General features: G+C 34.5%; 1 protein-coding gene across 3 annotated transcripts; it reads left to right on the forward strand.

Moving 5' to 3' along the window:
* The first annotated feature begins 209 nt into the window (after positions 1 to 209).
* LOC123685927 (fibroblast growth factor receptor homolog 1-like) lies at positions 210 to 21,994 on the forward strand. Of its 3 annotated transcripts, none has more exons than XM_045625815.1 (10): positions 210 to 493; positions 15,323 to 15,746; positions 16,394 to 16,596; positions 19,393 to 19,528; positions 19,654 to 19,759; positions 19,882 to 20,002; positions 20,082 to 20,310; positions 20,399 to 20,703; positions 20,975 to 21,212; positions 21,269 to 21,994. In XM_045625815.1, exons 2-10 carry the CDS (start codon positions 15,350 to 15,352, stop codon positions 21,562 to 21,564), a joined length of 2,031 nt encoding a protein of 676 aa, XP_045481771.1. In that variant the 5' UTR covers positions 210 to 493; positions 15,323 to 15,349; the 3' UTR covers positions 21,565 to 21,994. The 3 variants fall into 3 exon arrangements, with proteins under 3 accessions (XP_045481771.1, XP_045481772.1, XP_045481773.1); XM_045625816.1 differs by having other exon boundaries at positions 19,885 to 20,002; XM_045625817.1 differs by lacking the exon at positions 16,394 to 16,596 and adding an exon at positions 18,977 to 19,134.
* Positions 21,995 to 24,388: the final 2,394 nt, after the last annotated feature.

The following is a 24,388-nucleotide window of genomic DNA, read 5'->3' on the forward strand; positions in this document are numbered from 1 at the left end:
GGTAGAGAAAAGATGCGCCTGTTGTGTTCCACAGGGCTCAGGTTTTTCGGATGCAACATCCGGTAGGAATTGGCGATGTTTCTGTTGGAAACATGTGTGCAGCAACAGGATGGAAAGAAATAATTAGGCAGGGCGGGAAACACTGACGCACAAACATTTGAATCGTCTAAGATACGCAGGTCTGTACTGACTTAAGGCAAAGTAAAGTAACAGCGTCGAGTGTCTAAAGCACTATCTTGCGCCGATGATTGTAGCGCGAGAACGTCTTCTAACGTCCTGAAACCAATTCCAAGATTGCCCAGCGAAGACTTGCGTGCCATATTTACCCGTATTTATTCCGAAAGTGCGTCAATGATTCAATAAATCCTCGCTTATTGAATTAAACTTGATTCGTGGAAAGTCTAAATCAGTGTTGGTGGTATCCTTGTGGACTAATTTTAGAAGTGACTTGGGATAAGCTTATGTTTTTGATTTGCGGTTAGTTTTCTGATGGGTAAGTAGTAAATAGACCTTTTACCGGCAATTTGCATCAATTGAAGTAATTCGAAACAATTGGATGCTGTTCATGGTGCACGTTATGATCTCCTCACATGCGCCCTTTGTTCATATTTTTTAATTATTACGCTACTTGAAGGCGCGTATCCCTAAGAAGTGGACAATGTACGTAGGACTACTTCAGCAATTACTTTTTTGCTTATTTCTTTTATTAGTGACTTAAATTGAAAACATATTGATTCTTCAAAACTGTCCATGAGTGTCACTTATGTGTATTTCAAGAATTATTTGGAAATATATCTCAGAAATTCATTTTTTGAATAGAGATTCACCTTGTATTTGTCTCATACATACATACTTCGTTCATTTCTATGGGTAGTTTTCTTGTTTCAAATCATTTCGACTGTTTACAGGGTGTTCTAAATTGAAGGTACAAACGAAAATGAGAGATTCCTCGGTTAGTTTTTAAGAAAAAAGTTCCTATAAACATAGGCCCGCATACGCTTTGTTTTCGAGATACAGGGTGATAAAGTTTGAATTTTTGCTAGTTTTTTTCTACGGTATCTGCACTTCATAAGATATTCAATTGAAATTTGACATAGTTCTTCCAATTTAGAGTTTATATCACTAATTCCGGTTGAAAACCTACAGAGTTATATTTTTTTGGAACAGCGCACGCTTGTTCGTATAACTTTTTTTATCAAAACTAAATAAGGAATTTCCCATTTCCGTTTGTACCCCAACTTAGGAACACCCTGTGTAAGTATCTCTATTTACGTTTTACAGACTTTGCAAAGAAAGACAGCTAAATCAGTATTAAATTGCATCGATTTCTTTATCCGATTGGTTTTTGAATCCTTGAGTCCTTTAAGAAATACAATTTCTCTTTGTATGTTGCTCAAAAGAAATTTGAAATTCAGATGTCACTCAAAAAAACTTTCCTTTTCATTAAAATTCAATGCACATAGAGATTTGGCTTACTTTGATTATTTTATTGTTCGTAAATGTCATGTATGAATTCATACAAATTCTGCGAAAAAAGCACTGAAAAACATACTAAATAGGTATTAGAAATTAGATTGCATCATAAAGTCAATGGTTTGAAACCTACGAAAAACCTACAAGTGAAATTGAACAGATCTGTAACAACACTTGGATTATATGTAGAATTGAAATATGTATAAATTAAGTTTGTAGTTAATGTGACAAGAAGAGATTAAGAATGTTATAAATCAAATTTTTTTTGGGAATTCATAGTGTGAAAAAATATTGTTTGTGTATCTCTAATTGATTATGAGAAAATCGAAGAACATCCTGTTTTATAGGTCAGAGACAGTTTTCTTCAATTTTCATTCATCGATTCTCGAATATTGGAAGAAAGAAGACTTTTACAATTTCCACCAAGAAAATTTTTTTTCGAAACTTTTTGTGATCAGGAATCGAGAGTTTGAAATGTATTTTCCTATTTCTAAGAGAAATAGGGGTTTTCTCCACCTAAGAGAGAATAATTCGCGAACAGTGTCATGTTATTTGTCGTAATTCAAGTGAATTGATGAGACTTGAAATTTCTTGTCTCACTTCAGTCACGTTAATTTGAATTTGAAATAATATGAACCGAATCTGTAAGGAATTATTCAATTAAATTTCCGTTCTGGGGAACCTAAATTACGTCTCGGAGTGTGACTAAACCTGGCTGAGCATTTCGTACCAAGAGTACGTAAATTCTTTCATTTAATGAAGTCAAACTTAATAAACTCCTAGTGGGACCCTTGTTCTTCCTTCAGGGCCGGATGTTCAAAAATAAATAAAGTAGAGACTGTTGAATGAGTATTCATGCAGACGGAAAAAAGTTGAGCTTTTCCCTAAAAATCCCTGATTCATTGCCTACTTGATGCTGACGTTCATTGCGCTGATTATTTTCACCAGAGAAAATAGTCTAGTTGATGAAATTACCACCTGTTGCTACGGCATTGATTAAAATGGAAACTAAAGGCAATATTTATCCAGTTTGCATTTCCAATATACCAACATCAAAGCATAGTTTCGCTTCATTTTCATTCGAATTTTCTATGTTGAAAAATGGCCATTATGAAAACTGAACGTACTTGACAACGGTGTATATTTTCCCACTTCCTTTTAGTTGTCCCTTCTCAATCTAAAACATATTAATTAATTTAGGTAATGTGAAAAATTTAACAAAATATAGTTCACATAATGAATCAATGTGTGTTTGTCAAAATCAATTGACACCTTGGCAACATTTCGAATAACAAACCAATCATCAATTTTAAATTGAAAGAAAAATATTATTATGATATTAAACAAAAATTACTAATTAGTATATTTGGAGGCCTAGTTTAAAACTGAACTAATTGGATTCTTTCATTTTTTGATAATTTGGGGGTTTATGTCTTTGAACTAGAAGAATCAATATGGTAAAATCAAGTTTCATAAACGTCATACAAACATATTTTGTTTCTATGATGAATAGGTACAATATTTATAGAGTGTTTTTCGACGTCTTCCAGATTTTTCCCAGTAGTCTCATTGAAAATAATTGAACTAAGCTTTGATATCTACGATTCGAGAACGTATTTGAGTGTATTAAGTATAGGATTTCATATTGAATTCATGAGCTGTTTTTAATGAAAGTACGTTGGTGATTTTTGCTATTGAGAAGTATTTTTGGATTGTTTATCCTACATCAGTTAATTGGCACCACTTGTAGTTCCAAATCTCAACAGTTTTCTGTTTCACATAAACATTTTTAATGCAATTAGAAAATTTAATCCTCCCTTCGAATCTTTTCGTATTATCAAATCGTAATTGAATACGCCAATGCTCCTACTTCTACTTCTATAGATCACTTTTAAATTGAAATAAAAATTCTTAAGATTCAATATTATATTTCGTAGAACTATTCTCGGGTCGAAATATTTTACAGAACTTCAGACTTTGAACTAGGAACTTCCATAAAGTCCATTTCACCTACAGCAGGTTGTAAATTCAAAAATAACCCAATATCATCTTACAACATCTCTTCCATTTGATTAGAAATGACGAATATTTTTGAAATATAAATTCATAACTATTTTTTCCTGAAACATTTCAACTCTGTAAAATTTCACCGCAAGTCTGGGACTAAATGTGTTCGCCTCGGTGTTCGCCTATGCATCCCTCAACTCAATAAAAGTTTTATTGAGTCACGTTTTCTGTGTAATCTGAGAAACTCGTTGGAGATTGTTAAAAGAGTTGTTAGTTTTTTTGTAGGTAGTGATATTCAGAGATTTTGAGGGAGTATTTCTTCGTGTTATTAAAACTACTAGTTTTGTTTTTTATGTTTACCAATCTTGAATTGTTGAAGAGATTTACCATAATATACAATTCGGAATGAGAGTTCTATCAGACATCAATATCTTCAAATTTGAATGAAAGAATAGTTAACTAAAACTTCTCCACAAGCTCGGTGGGATGCTTATTACCTGAACTAAGAGAATAAATACTGATAGACTTCATTCTGAATTACTACTCTTCGAATGTAGGAATCAAATGATGACTATTTACCTTAAAGTTCTTTTATTGCTTATCCCACACATGAAAGTTGAATGATTTAATATTTAACAAGGAGGTGTCTTTACATCATCTCCATATGCATAATTTATCCACCTTTGTTAGCATTATGCACCAATGTATTCACTGTTGATCAATTCCTTAATTGCTCCAATCAAACGAGGTATGAATTGAGATTTTCAGTGAATACTTTTTCGAAAATGTTTTCGAAGAACTTGTTGTTTTCAAGCCATATCTAGAGAGGATATTTTTTCAAAATGGGTGTCTCATCCATAAACAATAGATGAGTTAAACTTAATTCTTGCAGTTCTATATGACGTAAAAACATATTGTTTAATACGATTTCCTGTACCCGATTGAAACGTTGTTCACATATAAACGAAGGTGTTCGAAAATTGGTCAAGTCGATTCAAGCTACAGTCCTTCTGACGCCTTTTGCTTGTCCATTATCAGAATTTTAAAAGGATTGCTTATTTATTTGGATCTATTACCAATAATTGTCAACTGTATACTGATAACTATGTTCATGCGGATTTATTTTGGTTTAGATAGACTTCTTCTGGACATTGTGATAAGTTCAGTTAATATGAATGCTATACAGGGTGATTCACCGGGATGACCTATTAGACGTTAATGGAAAACTAACCATAATTTCAAGCTGAAAAATTGCACATTGAGGTTTGAGACCATGATCTTTCTGCCTAAAATATCTTTAGATCTCCACAACTTCCGGTTATATCGAAAACAGACTACTACTTTCTTATTTCAAATGGCACACCCACTATATTATTGCATCATTAGATAGCTTTTTTGATCATGGTCTCCCCTGGTCACCCTGTATATGCATATGCATCAAAGTTTTTTTGCTGGGGTTAGAATTATTTTGAGGAAGATCTATATGGATTTGAACTTCTTCCTCATTTTCAAAGATACTACTCAATTATATGGGACCACGAAATATATTCAAAAAAGCTTCTTCTATTCTTATCTCGATGTTTTACTCCTACTGATTTCTTCTAGTGAAATTTCTATAGAACAATGCGAATGAATGCTAATTATCTGACATGTTGCTATTGTGATTTGTATTTTTTCAAATTTGTCAACTCCTACACCCAAATTCACCCACTATGATCACGGAATATTCTTTAGTACTTTCAGAGTGAGGTTGGCTTTTCTTGGTATCCGGAAATAGTGACACACTTTAGCAACACCGTAGTAGTACTTATGTTTCATAATTTTATGATATTCAATTCAATCTTACCTTGATTTTCAACCCTATAAAACATGAATTCACGAACATGTGTACATGAGGAAGCTGTGTGCAACATGGGTGCCTCGCGAGCTCACAATCGATCAAAAGCAAGAACGTGTTAATGATTCTGAGTAGTGTTTAAAGCTTTTTAAGTGCAATGAACCTGAATTTTTTGTCGATATGTGATTATGGATGAAACATGGCTCCATCATTTCACTCTGGAGTCCAACCGATAGTCAGCTGAGGGTACTGCACACGATGAATCGAATCCAAAGCGAGGAAAAACACAAGAGTCAGCTGGCAAGGTTATGGCATCAGTATTCTGGGATGCAAAAGTTATAATATTCATTGATTACCTCCAAAAGAGCCAGACCATCGACAGCGATTATTGTATAGCTTTATTGGATCGTTTAAAGGATGAAATCATTGAAAAACGGCCCAAGAAAAAAAGGTGCTGTTTCATTAAGACAATGCGCCGTGTCACAAATCAATGAAAACTATGGCAAAATTGCACGAATTAGGCTTCGAATTGCTTCTGCATCCACCGTATTCACCAGATTTGACCCCCAGCGACTTTTTCCTGTTCTCAGACCTCAAAAGAATGCTCGCTGGAAAGAAATTTAGTGCCAATGAAGAAGTAATCGCCGAAACTGAGGCCTATTTTGAAGCGAAAGACAAATCGTACTACAAAAATGGTATGGAAGATCGCTATAATCGCTGTATCCCCTCGAAGGCAACTATGTTGAATAATAAAATCGAATTTTGCCAAAAAAATGTGTTTTACTATTGTAGATCGGGGACTTTTCAATTGGCCTGTAACTTTCTCCTCTCAAAGAATTTTGAGGAAGTTGTCAGTTTTCTAACGGCTCAATATTCCTGTTAGATGGGACCTATTTCAGACAACGGAAGTGTCCGGAACAAATAAGTTAATACAACTAATCATGCACAACGTAATCACTGTGAGAATAATAAATCATTGTGCTGAAAACTTCGTTGGAAACCGTAACGCGTTTCATCGTTATGCAGAGGGGTACATTTTCTATACAGAATGAACCATAAATCTCTTTTGTACTTATCAACTAACGCCAATAAAGAATCAATGAGGGTACTATACGAAATTAAGGCCTGTTTCTGCTCACAATACTCGACTACTATCCGTGATGTTTATTTCAATAGTGGTCTGAAATTATCCAAGGGGTCGACTTTAGTTTGAGTTTGTCCAATGGATCATTTCAGATTCAAGTGCTGTATAACCCATATGCGATATATGCTGCAGAGCTCTTCTGCAAGTTATCATGTTTGGTTTTTGGTTTTTTCAAACGTTCTTCATTTGAGTGCTGCAATAAATTTCGTTCCACAGACTGAGAATGTCAGTGTGATATACTACCAGAGACTAATCACTACAGTGAGTAAATTCAAGAGCCTTTTTTAACTATTGAGATGCTGTGTTATGTGGTTTTAAAGCAGAGGTTGAAATTTAATGGTTAATCTGAATAGATACGTCAATTATCACCTATTATGGCATTGAAAATTCCAAACATTTTCCATTCGTATGCTCATCTTGGGTCAATAGAAGAATCTGTTGAACCCGATCATATGTTATCTCATTGTTATGTTTCAATTGCCACTTTTGGAATACTTCTAGCGCCTCTGTTAAAATGCACAACAAATATTTACTCATTATCACATTTCATAGATTTAATTAGAATCTTTTGCTGATAAAATAATTCAGTTACGAAGCACTGAAAAAAAATCAATGAAATTATACAGATATTCTTACTTTCAAAATATGCATCTTTTGATAAACCTTTACGTATTTATTTGGCTAGAAATAAACATGTTTTCAATAATATCCTGGAAACTGCAATTCAAGAACAAACTAATAAATCAAATTAATAAATTAGCATAAAAACTGCGACATACTTTTTGAATTTGTTGTATTTTCTCAGTTTATGCCTCTTTAAAGATGACTAAATTCACAAACTATATTTATATTACCTATAGTTCATTGACCAAAGACGACAGACATCGAGCACAGATGAAACATTTGGAACCAATTGGATATTAACGAAATGAGGATTACTTTATTTAACTGCGCTGTTATGAAATGTATTCCTAGTATTGTGAATATTCAATTTTGGTAGAAAAAAATGGAAAGCATGTTTTGATCATGATCAACTACCAAATAGTAAAAGCTGAAATATCTGAAAAGTGCTTCTGGCAAATGAAGAGCTAGTGGTTTATGTCGGATCTAAAATTGGACTATTTTTGTTAACTAAAAGAGTTCGTCTGAGGGCCATCAAGGTCTGCCGAATTCGTGAAAGGCTGAATTGGGTATGAAAAAGTGAATTAGTCTAACTAACGTAGTTCATTCAAGTTCAATAGCAGAAAATTCCTTTTTCCAACTTACCACTGAATAATTGCTGAAGTTAGCACACGGTAATGTGATCGTGTGGTATATAATCAACCTGCAAAAGAAGACTGGCTCCTTTTCAATAGGCAAACATGAACTATTCGCTATAAACCTTCGGATGTGATTTTAATTTTTTTATTTCCCTAGACCTTTGACTACGCTCACTGATTCTCTTTATTTTCCAACCTTCATGTGGCTGTATTATGCTGAACTGTATGTCAAAGGAATATTTTATTGCGTTCCAGCAACAAATTTTCTGCACTTCCTGTTCTATTGGTTCACGTCTCTATTTGCCTACACGTAGAAAGTTTTATTATGTAGAGGGATGTAACTTGATACATAATTGATTTTCGCTTGAAGCTACACCTGATGATTAACGATGATTGGCTGTTACGTTTCGATTTTCTGCCCGGAAAATACAACCTTGTCGAATACAGGGAGGCCCATCAAAAGCACGGGTGAAATGATCAGAAATGTGCCATCTGCAGATGCTAATAGCAACGAAAATTTCTAAACATCGAAGCAGTAGCTAGAGACACTGCATATTATACACAGTTGTGTAGGTACTTATTATTTTCCCAACCATCTAACACAAAAAATGACAAAAGTCAGAGGAGGGATTTGAAATTTAGTAATTGATTGCAAAAGAATGAAGGAAATTTATGAGGAATTTAGTGGAAATCGTATTATTATTTGTGAAATGTCAGATTCTATAATCCTGATTCTTCCTCCTTGGAGGAGAAAAATGGAACCTCCCAAGCATGTATTTATTATTTTTATATACTTCTTAGCTTCCTCGAGATAATTGGTCCAAAAAAAAAGGAATGAAAAATGGCATTGTATTGAGACTATCGAGTAATTCTATTGAAATTTCGATATAATATTAGATGAATGCGAATTTTAACAAGACTGCAAAAGCTCCAGACTTCGCGTAGGAGCTTTTCTCATATTTTTTTGTCTGTGTCACTCATTCAGTGTGGTTCCCTTTCGTTTTCTAATAATATAAATACCCAACGTCTGCAATCTGGTATCGTGAACCGAATAGAAACAATTATTACACGCAACTTTGTACAGAGGAACCATTATGTTTCGAATAAGTCAACTATAACCATGGAAACAAAAGGTTTTGTTTCTTTATTAGTCATACACAATGTTTGCAACCGTCTCAGCTGGTCCCTATTCTTCGAATCTATAAATATGATGCGGATATCTGCGACTTGGCTCCGGAAATACGCCATTTTTCCAACTTGTACCAGGGAAATTCTCATGACGTGAGATATTTATATTTTGAGGAAAAAAATTCCTCCAGAAATTATGTTTTCGCGATAATTGAACAAATATCTATCCGATCGAACAGAAACTTAGAAATGTGTTGACAATAAGCGAACCGAATATTGATTTCTCAGAATATATCCGTCAGATTTTGAATTTGGAAGAAATGCCAGGATGTGAGTAGACACGAAAAGAATGAAATTTTCTTAAGGTGTCAAATTCGTAGCAAGAAGGCATAGTTTTTCTTCAAACCAAATCTCTAAATTTCAAATTATAAATCTGTTGAAAAATATAGGGTGTTTCATTTAAAAAGCGCCAACTCTCATATACCGGGTGTATAGATAATAAAAAAATTGCTTTAAATAACATCAAAGTACCTTCCCAATGATGTAAGTATAAAAAAGGTTCGTACATTTGACAGCCCTGTTGTAGCTACCCCTCACTTTTTATTTTCAAATGGCACCTCCTGTATATTGTCGGTGAAAATTGCGTGTCATTCTATTTGGAATACGACGATAGCACATACTATTTTTTCAGTAATAACAACAAGAACATTAATATTTTATGACTTCTTTCACGTTATTCATTAATTATCCTTATGAAAATGAAATGCCTCCACCCATATTTGTACAAACTTCTCATATAAGAAGAAGATGAATTTTTTGTTTTAAAAACCGATGTTTTTTATAAAAAAAACTTGCTTTAAATGTTTATTCGTTTTTTGAATTGCATAGTAGGTATTTTGGTTGCAATTTATACTTGACAAAATGTTAATGTTTTTGTTGTTAATAAAAAAGTATGTGCTATTGTTGTATTTCAAATCAAATGACACGCAATTTACACTGGCAATATACTCGGGGTGTAATTTGAAAATAAAAAGTGAGGGGTAGCTACCACAGGGTTGTCAAATGTACGAACCTTTTTTATACATCATTGGAAAGGTACTTTGATGTTAAACAAAGCAATGTTTTAATTTCTTTATTATCTTTTCAAATAAGCTAGAAATTGCCTGTATACGATAACTTAGGACACCCGGTATGTCTCTGAAACGGTAATTGATTTCTTTCTGTTGTGAGTATCATTTAAACCATAAAAATTACTGAACAAAGGTTTTAGAATTTTTCGAATATCAATATTTGGAAAAGTAATTTTTCAGAAACGAAGAAAGAAATTCGGTGAGCATCGAATTTGGGACACCCTGTACTGACCTCAATCCTCCAAATTAATTAGTTATGACTGCGATAAATATGTAGCAACTGAAATTTCTGTAACCAGGATTTCAGATCGATCTATCAAAAATCATGCACCTGTTCTAGCCGAAGAAAAATACACGAGAGACATGAATAGGCCTATTAGTTGTGACAAGTGTTCCATTCATGATTCCATCCGAGTGAAGATGAAGCCTGAAAGCTCAGCATCGTTGCTGCTTGGATCTTGAACCGTATTCGAGAATTCTTTGTGAGGAAATCCGCACGTGTAGAACACATGTGCGAATGGTAGCCTCTTTCGGATGCTCCGATGCTCCGTTGCATTCGCCTGTTTTACCTTCAGCTTTGGGAGCATGAAAGCGTCATTCACTGGAGATAATTTTAGACTGTTTACAGGGAGAGCCCCAGATTGATTCTAGCACACCCCCTGCCGACTATAAGGAATGTGGCTAAAATGGGTCTTATGTTTCTTGCTTAGGGTCTATCAACTACGGTGTATGTTATTGAAGGATCTATTGTCCACCCTGGTTCTTTCAGCTTTTATAACTCCAGGCTTGGCCGTAATGACAATTTGTTTAGCTCCTGGCTATCTTGACTTTTCTCGGATGGGACAATCTAATCTGCTACGCAGGACTTGAAGTTTGATGTCCACTATAGAAATAATGGCACTTTACTTACTAAAACTGGAATTTTTAGAGAAATCAGTAAAATTGAATTTCTATACAAGAATCGTTATATCTCTAAAATATTTGTCACATACCCCTCAAATACAAACGTTTTTTGAAGATCGAACTCTGATCTAAAACATGATGAGGTTTCAAGTGTTTATCTGACATCCAAGAGATGTGGCAGCCTCGAGAAAATTCTCAAATATTTTTCGAAAATTTCTGTTTATGACCTATAATTTCTGAGATGATGGACTGATCGCCCAACTGCAAACATTTTCGTGATCCATGTTCGAATCAGTTGATGAAGAGGTACAAAATGCGCGTGAAGGTTTTTTTTTAATTCTTTGAAAAAACAAATTTTCCAAGGTATAGAAAATTTGACAACTGAGTTACAGATATTTCGGAAAATATTCCCTTAGGGCTTTAAAAAAGGTGAGATAATAATATAATACAGTACTGTTATGGATTCCTCAATCAAAAATTTTATTATTCATTAAAGTTTAGGTATAATTGAAATAATTCAAAATTCTCAGTTGGTTTCAAAGATATCCTTTATTTTTATACATAATATTCAGATTTAGAAATAGTTGATATGTTTATTATTAAAGTTAAGTTAAGTAAGAAAAAGAAAGGGTAGTTGAATGACAGTATCATAGTGGCATAGATAGACAGTACATAGAAAATGTGAGCATCGATTGGAGAATAGAGAGATGAAATGAAAATCCACGATAGCGGGAGAAATAATAGAATGGAAACGTCAAGCAGAAATTTTGAGAAATTGGAAAGAGATTAATTTTGAGAATTTGAAGTTTGAAATAAGTTATTTACGAGTTGAAGAAGAAATAATACAGATATTGAAAGAGTTTTGGAATTGGAATTGAAAAGGGAATTTGAAATTGGAATTGGAAAGAATCTGGAGTTATAACATCGAAGTAGTATAGAAAAGGAGTTTTATTTTAAAAGACTATGGAACAAGAGTATGGAATTTGGAATTAGAAAGAAAGAAGGAAGAAATATTGGATTGAATAGAGAAGAAAATCATTAGATAAGTGTCTTTTTTCAATTGTTCATATAAAATTTCAATAGTCAGGTAGAATTAGATAAGGTAGATAGGTTTTGTTTGTTTTAAAAAAGAAAAAATAGATTTTTATAGTTTTCTCTGCGCCCACCTGGGAAAAGAGTTATTTCAAGTAGAGAAAATTCATATTTTTGTTTGGATCTAGATAAGAAAATTTTCAAAATTCAAATTGAGAGATCCATATCAGTACCTACCTATGATTGCTCATAAATTTTTTTATCTACAATATGTGGTATAAAAGGAATTATAGAAGGATGTAATCTTATTTGCTTATCAAAACCGCTTATAATCAATGTTATAAATCCAAGGATTTCGGTTACATCACAATGTTGGAATATGTTCCTTCGAATAAAGCTCCTTTTCAGGGTAGAAAATTCAACATTTTCACTGAGCCAAACTCGGTGGAATGTCTCCTGTTAGAAAATCCACAATGTCGGTGTTTTCGATAAATAAACAGAGACCGGCTTTCAAGGAACGGCATTAGAATGCCATTACGCATTGAAAATCACTGGAGACCAACTGATTATCTCCTGGGAAGTAACAAAGAATCTCACTCTATTCGAAAACTCTACGCGTAACAGCAGAAATAATAAAAATGTTAATGCCTCATTGGGATGACCATTGTTTCTGGCCATAACTATTCGCTCAGTGTTCGATATCCGGTAGCATACCAAAATAAACTTCAGTAGGAATTAGCTGTTGAATTTGTAATCAGCCGGCTTCTGATTTAGCGCTTTTCTAGCTGCCATGGTTTCCGGTCAGATCCGAGATCGAAGGACCAAGATTACGTTGGAAGAAGGTCGTACTTTATTCCTTACGCTGCCTCTGTCCTCAACAGGTAAAACAATACTATGCGCATCCTTCTTGTGATAAATTAATAGCAACACAGGAGCAGTCATTTCCTTGACGTATATTTTTAATATACTGGGCGTTTCCTGTCTTACGCTATACCGTCATTAATGATGTTATTTATACATGACGTCCCAGAACAGATGGAATATTTGGGTGAACGAAAACATCATAATTTTATTTTTGATAATTTTATTGATCTGGATACCAGAAAGTATAAGAATTAAGTTTGTATTGAAAAATTTGAGAAGCACTGACGTGAATTCAGGAGATTTGGCTTCCTTGTTTGAATTCGATTTCGTAATTTTTTCTTGAGGGTTATTTCGTATGTAGATCTTGGCATTTCCATGACCCTCTGCAAATAACCGAAAAATATATACTGAGGTTCTTAGAGTTATCAGAGAGGCTTGGATATTTTCTAACGTATACTGGCAGCTCATACAGGGTAGCTAATAAAAGGAAGTTAATTCTTCAGCAATTAGGCTTTTCTCTGAAAGTCGAAAACAGTTTTTGAGTTTTCGGACTCACATAATCGACTCAAATGTCATTCTAAACTATATATGTACATCTGTTTTGATCGTAGACAGAAAATCTGAATTTCACTAAATGTGCTGTTTTATTTTGAGACACTTCAATTTATATTTGCCTACAAATGTTGGACTCTTCTATATTTAACACTTGAGGCCGACGATGTTTTGGAATCTCCACATGCCATCATTTTATGTTCGTCTCTTCTGTTGTGATTCGGATCTTGGAAATGAGACATTTCACTGGATTGAATTCATTGATAGATAAAATTGGAACTGCATTTCATTCAGAAAAAAGGCTCGATTTGAGCAATGGCAAATGGTGATATATAGCCGAGCCTCTCGAGTATTTTAGTGGCACCAAAACGAATTCATTATGACCTGCTTTACGTACTATTTCACACATCGATTATGAGGCTTGGGTTACACATGCTGAATTTGATACATGAAAATAACCTGACCTTCTGATCGTTTCTTAGAAGAAGAAAAAATAATACTATTCAAATAAACTGCGGCCAATGTAAACATTCAGACAACATAGTAAACTATCTGGAATTGATCATTTCAAATTTTTTTTGGTGGAAATTGGTAGTGGTGGTGTAGATTTTCTTAAAAGTTTTACTCGTCCAAAAAAATTGAAACAATTGAATACTACTTTCAAGATATGGGATTTGCAATTGCTTCGTTTTCTATTGAAGATTTCTTGTGGGGAATATAAGTGACGTGTAACTAATAAAAATGAATAACTAACAATTTCCACAATTCGTCGAATTTTGTTTGAATGAAGGAATGCGAAATTTGGTATATTTTGTGAGGCTTTGTGACTAGATTAATGACTGCAATCATCTAAATTCACTCCGCTCTAGTTTCTCGAACGATTTAAATATTTATGAACCAACATCAAAGTCTTATTGGCATTTAACTTACAAAGTCAGAATACTGAACTGAATCGGTGCCCTATTGTTTCAAAGGCACATAGACTTTCATTTTATGGTCTATAAGTGACAAAATCTACTTCGAGTTGTACGAACTTGCTGAATTTCAAGGAACCTTGTAATAAACGTCATCATTTGGTATCGATTCTTCCATAAGCTCAGGACTATAGTCGTGTCAAAGTCTTCTCACTCGCTTTCGTGGCAATCCTATTAATCTAAAAGTTGCCACACGTCTGAGAAAGAGGGTACTTAATGTCTCGAAGAAAATCAATTTTGGGAGGAAGTGTATAATTTATCAATTGATTATTGTAGAAGTCAACTTGAGGCGAAAGTTTCGGGCGATTTCACACTATTTGAAGGATTAACTTGTATCTTGATGAAGAAAGAAAGGTTCATTGAAAATAAATACTCAATAAAGAATTTTCTATGGAAATTTGACTCCGTTGGATTCTTCCTTTTTTTAAAAATTGATGTTAAATATGACTTATTCTCATTTCCACTATTTTTGTATTATGTAAATAACAATTGTTTGCTACAAGAAAGCTTTTTCAGATTTCTTACTTTTTAAATACCTTAACTTACTGATACGAATTTCATATGTATTCCCTACATGTTCAGTTATTTATTTTGTAAGAAATCTGAAGAAACCAATGTGTAGCTAAACAATAATGAATACATAATAAAGTTGTGGAAATAAGAATATTTTGAATTTCATGAAAATTAAATAGATTTCCCTCAAGTAACAACCAACATATTTTTCCATAGAGATTTTGGTCTCGGGTTTTCATGCATTTGTCTCATATGATAAAGTCATTTTCTTGAATGATTCCTGGGAGTCATAATTGGGAATAATGAAACAGTGAACAAAATGTGATACATGATTTTGGTGATTCACATATAATATTGCATAATTTCTCCATAACAGAAAATCAATGAAACCTCTTTTCTAAAATTCCGATGTTACATTGAATCACTCCAATTTTTTCAATAATAAATAATTCCGTTTACTTGTTGTATAATCTGAGTACGAATGACTTATTGTTCTTAATTTTCAGGGATATTCTGATCAGCAGAGAATCAAAATGCTGAGATCAATAGTTTGGACCATCTTCGTGTTCAAAGTGATAACTCTAGTGACATCATCGAACTCATCGGAAACGGAAACTCAAACAGTTAAGAATTATACTCAAGAATTCCCGCCAACATTTGTTAATCCAAAGAAAATGCAGAAAATTTTGGTAAAACCTGCTGGTAACACGATGAACTTGAAATGTAAAGTTAATGGTAATCCTACTCCGAATATAACATGGTTCAAAGATGGGAAACCACCAAGCAGAACATTGGGCGATGTGAAATTTGGACCAGGACATCGAGCTTTGACACTGGAGGATTTGGTCACTCAGGATACAGGAAAATATACCTGTAAAGCCTGTAATAAACTGGGATGCATCAATTTTACATATAATCTGGATGTTGTAGGTCAGTAAATACTGTTTTACACGATTTCAAATCCACATCAACATTCAAAATCACTCTTAAATGAGAGTATTATTTTTCAAAGGATAAAGAATGTCTTGAATTTTTATAACCCAAGTGCGCTTTCGAAGTTTTAAAAGCAAAGAATGATAGTAAACCTAAAAGGACTCAACTTAATCTCATCAAATAATAGCAAAATACCTAAACCCATAGTTTTCTTCATAGAAAACTTTCTCGTAACTACGCAATGTAAAAAATCCTAAGTAACATTCGTTTTTCGTCAATCATCTTGATCGAATGAAATCTCCAACGAATTCTGGACATTGCATATTTTTACCTCCAATGAAACAGTTTACGTTTATTTATTAATAGTATAAATATTTGAATGAAGTTCTATTTTAACGCTTCACGCTAAAACTCAAACTTAGGATCGCGAGTTCTCAGTAGATGCAAACATTTTCTCTCGTGTAGTTCTGGCGAATACAAGATATTTTGCCTCAGCTTCATGTTTTTACCCTTCGTAGAATGGGTTGTTGATTCAAGACATTCGACAGAATTCTTTTTTAATGATTCATTTTTCACGGTTAATTAAAACGAATTTTAGACAGTAAGATTCAATATAGATATTTTTTTCATTCGATTTGGTATAGAACGTCTACCTCTGAAGCCGTATATAGAACTAGATTATCCAAAAAACATAACAGGAATTGTGAACACCACAGTCAATTTCACATGTCCAATAATAGCGGATCTTGAGCCTTACATTCAGTGGATAGCCATCACAGATAATGATGATAATAATGGTATACTGGTCAACATTGAAGGCACGGATCTGTTTGGCACTGTTGTACAGGTATACATACCAAATCTGGTGGTGGTTTGGTGTTGGAACTGAAGGAAAACTTTCACTATGTCGATAACCAAACATTTTCACACTCAAAGTTTATAAGATATCATAAAGAAATCGAATGCTTTTCTCATTTGCACTCTTTATATTTTTTATTTCAGTTCTTCTCTTCAGTTGGGATGGATATTGGTTTTTTTACAGGTGATATTTAACATTGCTTCTGATAAAATTTCCAGAACAAATTCTTAAGCTCATCTAACTATTCGTGCGCTGCCGTACCTGGTTTATATTGTAGTTAAACGATATGGACACTATTTCATTATATCTTAGCTAAATTTATGGTTGTTTTTCATTGAAATTTGATAAAGTTTCAATTCACTTCACACTTATGCTTCTTTCATCAATGAATTCCCGATATTTTATCATTTTGATGCTGTAATTCATCATGAATGAAACTAAGTACCTGCTTATGCTAGGTAAATGTTGTTTCGATACAATACAATTTAAAGCAATGAATATTTCAACATTGAAGCATGAAAAGTGCGGTTTGGAAATTTGATCAATACGAACCTGGAATAATTAGGTATTATTTCATTCAATATATTGGAAAAAACCCCAGATAATTGAAGTCCTTCTCTGTCTAGGTAATAAATTTTTTTTTCGAAGGTCAAATGAATGTTTATACCCGACAAACTATTAACAGAACATAAAATAGTGACAAAACAGTCAAAATTAACCAAATATATACAATGACTCAAATATATGTACTCTCTAAATACTTAGAATAATGAGCATTTATCCAATATGTCAGCTTTACTATAATCCACCCATAAATCTGAAAGAAATTATTTTTAATTCTGCTGTTACATGACATTTTCACGAATTGAATACTGCTCTAAAGTTTCTTTCCATTAGAAAAGAACTGATACCTATTTTCATTTCCGAGATTCAGGATAATATATTACCCACTTTCGCATCGAATGATTCATCTTCATATGTTTGGGTTTGGTGTCCATAATACAATTCATTAATTCGTTTAGAGAATAGGGTTGGTGGTAATTCATTAATCAACATGAAGACCCCTGGCAACATCTGGTTCTTGACGTTTGATATCAGAGGTAATTTTGCTGATGTTAAAGAGCACTGAAACAACAAGAATATTTTCATTGAATGTAAAGGGTGTTTTTTTAGAGCTATAGAACTTTAAATTTGCAATAAAACAACGATGGATTATTCCATTGACAAGAATTTTATTTATCCGCAAGATAATCTTGTGGCATTACATATTAAATATGATTTCTGGCATTCTGGACGTCCAATTTTCGATGACTTTTTCCAACATTTGTGGCGGTATATCGGCAATAACACGGCGTATGTTGTCTTCCAAATGGTCAAGGGTTTGTGGCTTATCCGCATAGACCAATAACTTTACATAGCCCCACAGAAAGAAGTCTAGCGGTGTTAAATCACAAGATCTTGGAGGCCAATTCACAGGCCCAAAACGTGAAATTAGGCGGTCACCAAACGTGTCTTTCAATAAATCGATTGTGGCACGAGCTGTGTGACATGTTGCGCCGTCTTGTTGGAACCAAAGCTCCTGGACATCATGGTTGTTCAATCGAGGAATGAAAAAGTTAGTAATCATGGCTCTATGTCTATACCGATCACCATTGACTGTAACGTTCTGGCCATCATCGTTTTTGAAGAAGTACGGACCAATGATTCCACCAGCCCATAAAGCGCACTAAACAGTCAGTTTTTCTGGATGTAACGGTTTTTCGACATACACTTGAGGATTAGCTTCACTCCAAATGCGGCAGTTTCGTTTGTTGACGTAGCCATTCAATTAGAAGTGCGCTTCATCGCTAAACAAAATAAAATGGACGTAGTGCGCGATACGTATTCCGCAAAGAACCATTAGTTTCGAAATGAAATTGCAGTATTTGCAAGCGTTGTTAAGGCGTGAGTCTATTCATGATAAATTGCCAAACCAAACTGGGAATAAATCACTTGACAGCTGTTAAATCAGTCGCCATCTTGAACAGTAATGCCAACTTAAAGTTATATATCTCGAAAAAAAACACCTGCTACTTTGAATTAGTGTATTCATTCTATGAATATTTGCGGAATCAGGTTAAGAATATAGTCTAATTACTCAGGAAAAAATCGGAAATCGTCTTTACAAATCTGTGAATGATATTGTATGGTATATGGATTGTTATGTGACTTTGGTACTTTGTATAACAACTGTTTCTCCAAATACATGACCTTTTCTCTTGTGGTACTACTAATCAAGGTGGAAGGTTTTTCTTATTTGAATGTACCTCAATCCCAAAAGTGGACTAACTTTATCTAACAAATTTTTTTTTCCCGTTACCTCTTTTAGAAAGACTGAATTCAAAGCCTGTGCTTATAGACCCACTTGAAAATACCACAGCAATCGTTGGTTCTAATGCAGAGCTCAAATGTGGTTTTTTATCTGATTTGAATGATTACTTGCAATGGCTCAAGGTGATGAATGACAGTACGACCAAAGTTATACAGGTATTTCTTCAGGAGATAATTTCAGTAATTTCTGAGTTACGATACTAGTTGTGAAAAAAATATTTATTGTAGATTGTAGATAACTCGACTATAAGTATTGTGCATGCCGTGGTCTTCTTTGTTTCACTAATTTCTGTGTTCTGATAATATATTGCAGATATACTATTGGCAATTTTTCGAATGCACAATTTGTGTTTGCATGGTTTTTCTTATTTTGCTATATTCTATTGAATCCTTCAATGATTTGAAATCTTTAAGAAAACTGGAGATACACCCAGTGCCGATGTCCTTATACTACCCAATATAACATACAAAGATGAAGGGTGGTACGCATGCGTGGCAGCTAATAGCTTAGGGTCCACTTCATCACTAGGATATCTTCATGTCATAGAACGTAAGTAGGAATAAATTCAATAAATTTAAGATAGATTTCAGCTTTCAGCTAATTGGGATGAGGAACTATCCTTGAACAAAATTTGCAATAGGTTGTTATCTTATCTCGATTTTAATTTTTTCCAGCTCCAATTGTTCCTGTGCTCAATCCATTCATCATCTTAACCATATCGAGCGTTGGTGTGATCTTTATTATAGGTTCCATAGTCCTCTATTGTACCTACAAAAATCAGTGAGTATCCTCCAATTCTAATTGGATTTATTTTATGTCTTTAGATGAGTCGATTGATTGAAATATTTTTCCTATAGTGATATTGCCTATTCCAAAATTTCATGAAATAAATTTCCTTTTAGTAGACAGATGAGGAAACAGATGGCAATAGAATCTGCTAGAGCAGCTGCTGTGACACAATGGACGAAAAAAGTCATCATCCAGAGAATGCAGAATAATATCGACAATATATCTGAACCATTAGTAAGTATTTTAACCTTTTTCCAAAATTTTTTGAGCTCTTGTACGAAGAATTTGTAACTAAAAGAATGAACTGTTGCAGCTCATGCCAGTTGTCAAAATTGAAAAACAAAAATCGGAAAACAATAATGCTGGGGATGGACTGATGGAATACGAACTACCAATGGATTCCGATTGGGAAATCCCTCGAGAATTACTAACTTTGGGTAAAAGCTTAGGAGAAGGTGCCTTTGGAAAGGTTGTAAAAGCTGACGCTCATGGTTTACTGAAGCCTGGTATAAACTGCGTGGTTGCAGTGAAAATGCTTAAAGGTAAACCATAACAGACATTCCTAACTTTCTTAGATATTAATATCCAAGCAAAGGGCGATAAACTGAAATTATGGCTTGAATTTTTCAGAAGGTCATACAGACAATGAAATGATGGACCTTGTATCAGAAATGGAAATGATGAAGATGATTGGAAAGCATATCAACATCATCAATCTTCTTGGATGTTGTACGCAAAACGGTCCTCTTTTTGTTATTGTAGAGTTTGCACCTCATGGTAATCTCCGTGATTTCCTCAGACAACACAGACCATCATCTGGGTATGAGCCAGCCATTGGAATGATTGAAAAGGAGAAAAAAACGCTTACTCAGAAAGACCTTGTCTCTTTCGCATATCAGGTTGCTAAAGGAATGGAGTACCTTGCTTCTCGAAGAGTAAGTTGAAATAAATCTTTGTAAATGCACACCTACAATAATAAGGCAGGAAAATCTGGGCTCATAAGTCTTTGAATCTTTATTCAATAAAGTTGGTTTCTTTCACTCTCTCTCTAATAATGATAATAACTGCTATTTATATTGAAACGAGTTTGTCTTGATGATTTTATTGTTGAGCTAGGTCTCTAGCAGAAATTGAAGATTCTTCTCACAATTATTAGTCGCCTTATTAGTATTGTGAAGAATCTGAAAAAAATGTTATAAATTTCAGTGCATTCATAGAGATTTGGCTGCCAGGAATGTTTTAGTTAGTGATGATTACATCTTGAAAATAGCAGATTTTGGTCTTGCAAGAGATATACACTGCAACGATTACTATAGAAAAACTACGGATGGTAGACTCCCGGTGAAATGGATGGCACCAGAAGCTCTATTCCACAGGGTTTATACCACCAAATCAGATGTATGGTCATATGGTATTCTTCTTTGGGAAATAATGACTCTTGGAGGTAAGTAACAACAAATCTTTTCAGTGGTTAATACATACTCATCTTTTTTTCTTCAGGAACGCCATATCCTTCAGTCCCAAGCGTGGAAAAACTATTCCAATTGCTGAGGAATGGCCATAGAATGGAGAAACCACCGTGCTGCTCCCTTGAAATATATCTCCTCATGAGAGAATGCTGGAGCTATCATCCAAATGAAAGACCGACATTTTCTGAACTCGTGGACGATCTAGATCGAATTTTGACTTTCACAGCAAACGAAGAATATCTTGATCTTGGGTTACCTCAACTAGACACTCCACCATCCAGTCAGGAATCTAGTTGTGATGAGGAGGAAAGTCCTTTTACCCCTTAATTTTCTTTGATGAATATTTTGGAGGGCGAATTTAACCACATGGTATCGTTGAAGTATACAAGGTGGTGCGATATTTAAAACAACATTTTAGTTGTGACTATAATCAGATTCATTCAAGCGAATAGAATGTATATACTCTGAGAAGTCTTGAATTTTTGGTTCTTCAGTTGGGAAGACTGGAACCTTTTTGTACATATAATAACTCCCAATAAAGGGGTGTATTTTTACTTGCAGCTAGTTTATATTAAGCTTGATCGATGTAATTTTTCGTAGGAATTTTTGTTAATTGAAGTCATTGATGAATATGTGTGTAACTAGTCACCATACTGTGTATTGTTTTTGAACTAAGACAAGGACTTTCGTTAATGTAAGACTGTATATTGTTAGTGTAACGATGTGTACAAATAAATTTGTGTAAGATTTTTGTAAACATTTTCTCAATAGCATTCGGGGTAGTTTCACATTCTCAGTAGATTTGGAGCCATTGTGAATTCATTTTTGCTATATATCTAGAGAATTTATACAGCTGCTTTTCTTGAACTTTGAGGTATTTGTTCCACAGTCAAATACATTTATTCTACGTGTGAGTTTAGAAGACATTGGGGAAAGTTAAGTTGAACTACTAAATTCCAAATGTTCATTTGTGTTGCCACTAGATTGAGGAGGAGTATGTGTGTAAATAAGTCTTTCCCGTTTTTTGTAAGAGATGGCGCCACCAATACTGTGCGAGTATTTAATGGTTACATATGTCATAATCAAAGCTTATTCATCTGTCAACAATTCCACACTAACACATTAGTTGAAATTTTTTCGCATCATAAATTTTTGAAATCGTGAAAATGTCGAAATTTGAGCCGAGTCGACGTCATTTGCGGGAAGTTTCACTTTATTGGTTCAATTTGAAGAAATCTGCTGTCGAGGCGCATCGGTTGCTTCAGGAAGCTTATGGAGAAGGTTGTGTCGATGATTCAAGTGTTCGCGGATGGTTTCGACGCTTCAAAAGTGGCGATTTCGACGTGGAAGACAAGGAGCGTTCCGGGCGGCCGCAAATCTTTGAAGATCAAGAATTGGCGACTTTGCTTGATGAAGATTCGTTTCAAACGCAAGAAGAACTTGCTGAAGCATTGGGAGTTGACCGAACAACCATTTCCAAGCGTTTGAAAGCCATGGGAATGATCCAAAAGCAAGGAATTTGGGTGCCGTACGAACTGAAGCTGAGAGACGTCGAACGGCGTTTTTTCACTTTCGAACAGCTGCTTCAGCGACATAAAAGAAAGGGTTTTCTGCATCGTATCGTGACTGGCGATGAAAAGTGGATCCGTTACGATAATCCGAAGCGAAGAAAATCATGGGGACTACCCGGCCATGCATCATCATCGACGGCCAAGCCAAATATTCATGGCGCCAAGCTCATGCTCTGTATATGGTGGGACCAGCTAGGTGTGGTTTACTATGAGCTTCTGAAACCGAATGAAAGGATCACAGGCGAGGTCTATCGACGACAATTGATGCGTTTGAGCCGCGCACTGCGAGAAAAACGGCCACAATACTCCGACAGGCACGACAAAGTTATTTTGCAACATGACAATGCTCGCCCACATGTTGCACAGCCGGTGAAAACATACTTAGAAACGCTCAAATGGGAAGTCCTACCCCACCCGCCGTATAGTCCAGACATTGCTCCGTCTGATTACCATCTCTTCAGATCGATGACGCATGGCCTGGCTGACCAGCACTTCCATTCCTACGAGGAAGCCAAAAAATGGGTGGATGACTGGATAGAGGCCAAACCGGTCGAATTTTTTCGCAACGGGATTCGTATGTTGCCAGAAAGATGGGGAAAAGTTGTAGCTAGCGATGGCCAATACTTTCAATAATTCATTTGTAACCATTTTTTCACAATAAAGGCTCAAAATTTGAAAAAAAACGGGAAAGACTTATTCACACACCTGATATTTGAATAAACAAGAATATTGGTCTCATATAAAACTCTATTTGTAGTCAGACGGTATTTCTTGTAAGTGGTAAGATACGCAAGGTAATAATTTATAAAATAGCGTCTTTCCACCCTCGTATATTATACAGCGAATGTAGCACTTGTCTTCACAGTAAACGATATACGTGAGAAATTACAAACTGCTGCATGGTGTTATTCTCTGTTTCATCCCCCCTCAGTGAAAAACATGAAATGTGTCCCGCATTTCAGGCAATTTAAAATATTACGACTTTTTTTTATGTTTCACACCACCGCAGGCGGATTATTGGAAACTTAAGGTGAACAAAAAAGTTTACGGAGGTTGTTCCCGAATTCTTCGCTAGGTTGAATTCGATTCTTTGTCCATCATCGAAACTGACGAATCTACTGCTATTCGGAAGGTGTTAAATTCGGAATTTACTTTGTGTAGATTCTCTGAATAAGGAAGGTAACTCCCGTACTTATTTAGAGTTATCAAGCTACACCAGGATTATCCACTTTAATTAAATAGGAGCAATTAATTGTATCCCCTAATTTGTTTTGGCCCATTGGCCTCTCATCTGATGTGGCTGAGTTAGTGCTAAAGGTAGAAGACTTATGGGCTATCGAACGCCACTGAAAATATCACTAATCTATTCAATACCACCAATAGAATTAATTATTAGGATTGGCGAATAGGTTTGAACCCTCGTTCTAATTTTCATTTCAGGTTCTTCCCTGTTTTGGAGAAATATAGTATAATAAAATTAAGGGTGATAAAAATAGGTATGAAACATTTCAAACAAGTTCAATAACAAATATTCGTATGAAAAACCCTGTAAATATTTTATTATTCATACAAATCGATAC

This window comes from Harmonia axyridis, chromosome X (genome assembly GCF_914767665.1).
Source record: "Harmonia axyridis chromosome X, icHarAxyr1.1, whole genome shotgun sequence".
Lineage (NCBI taxonomy): Eukaryota > Metazoa > Arthropoda > Insecta > Coleoptera > Coccinellidae > Harmonia > Harmonia axyridis.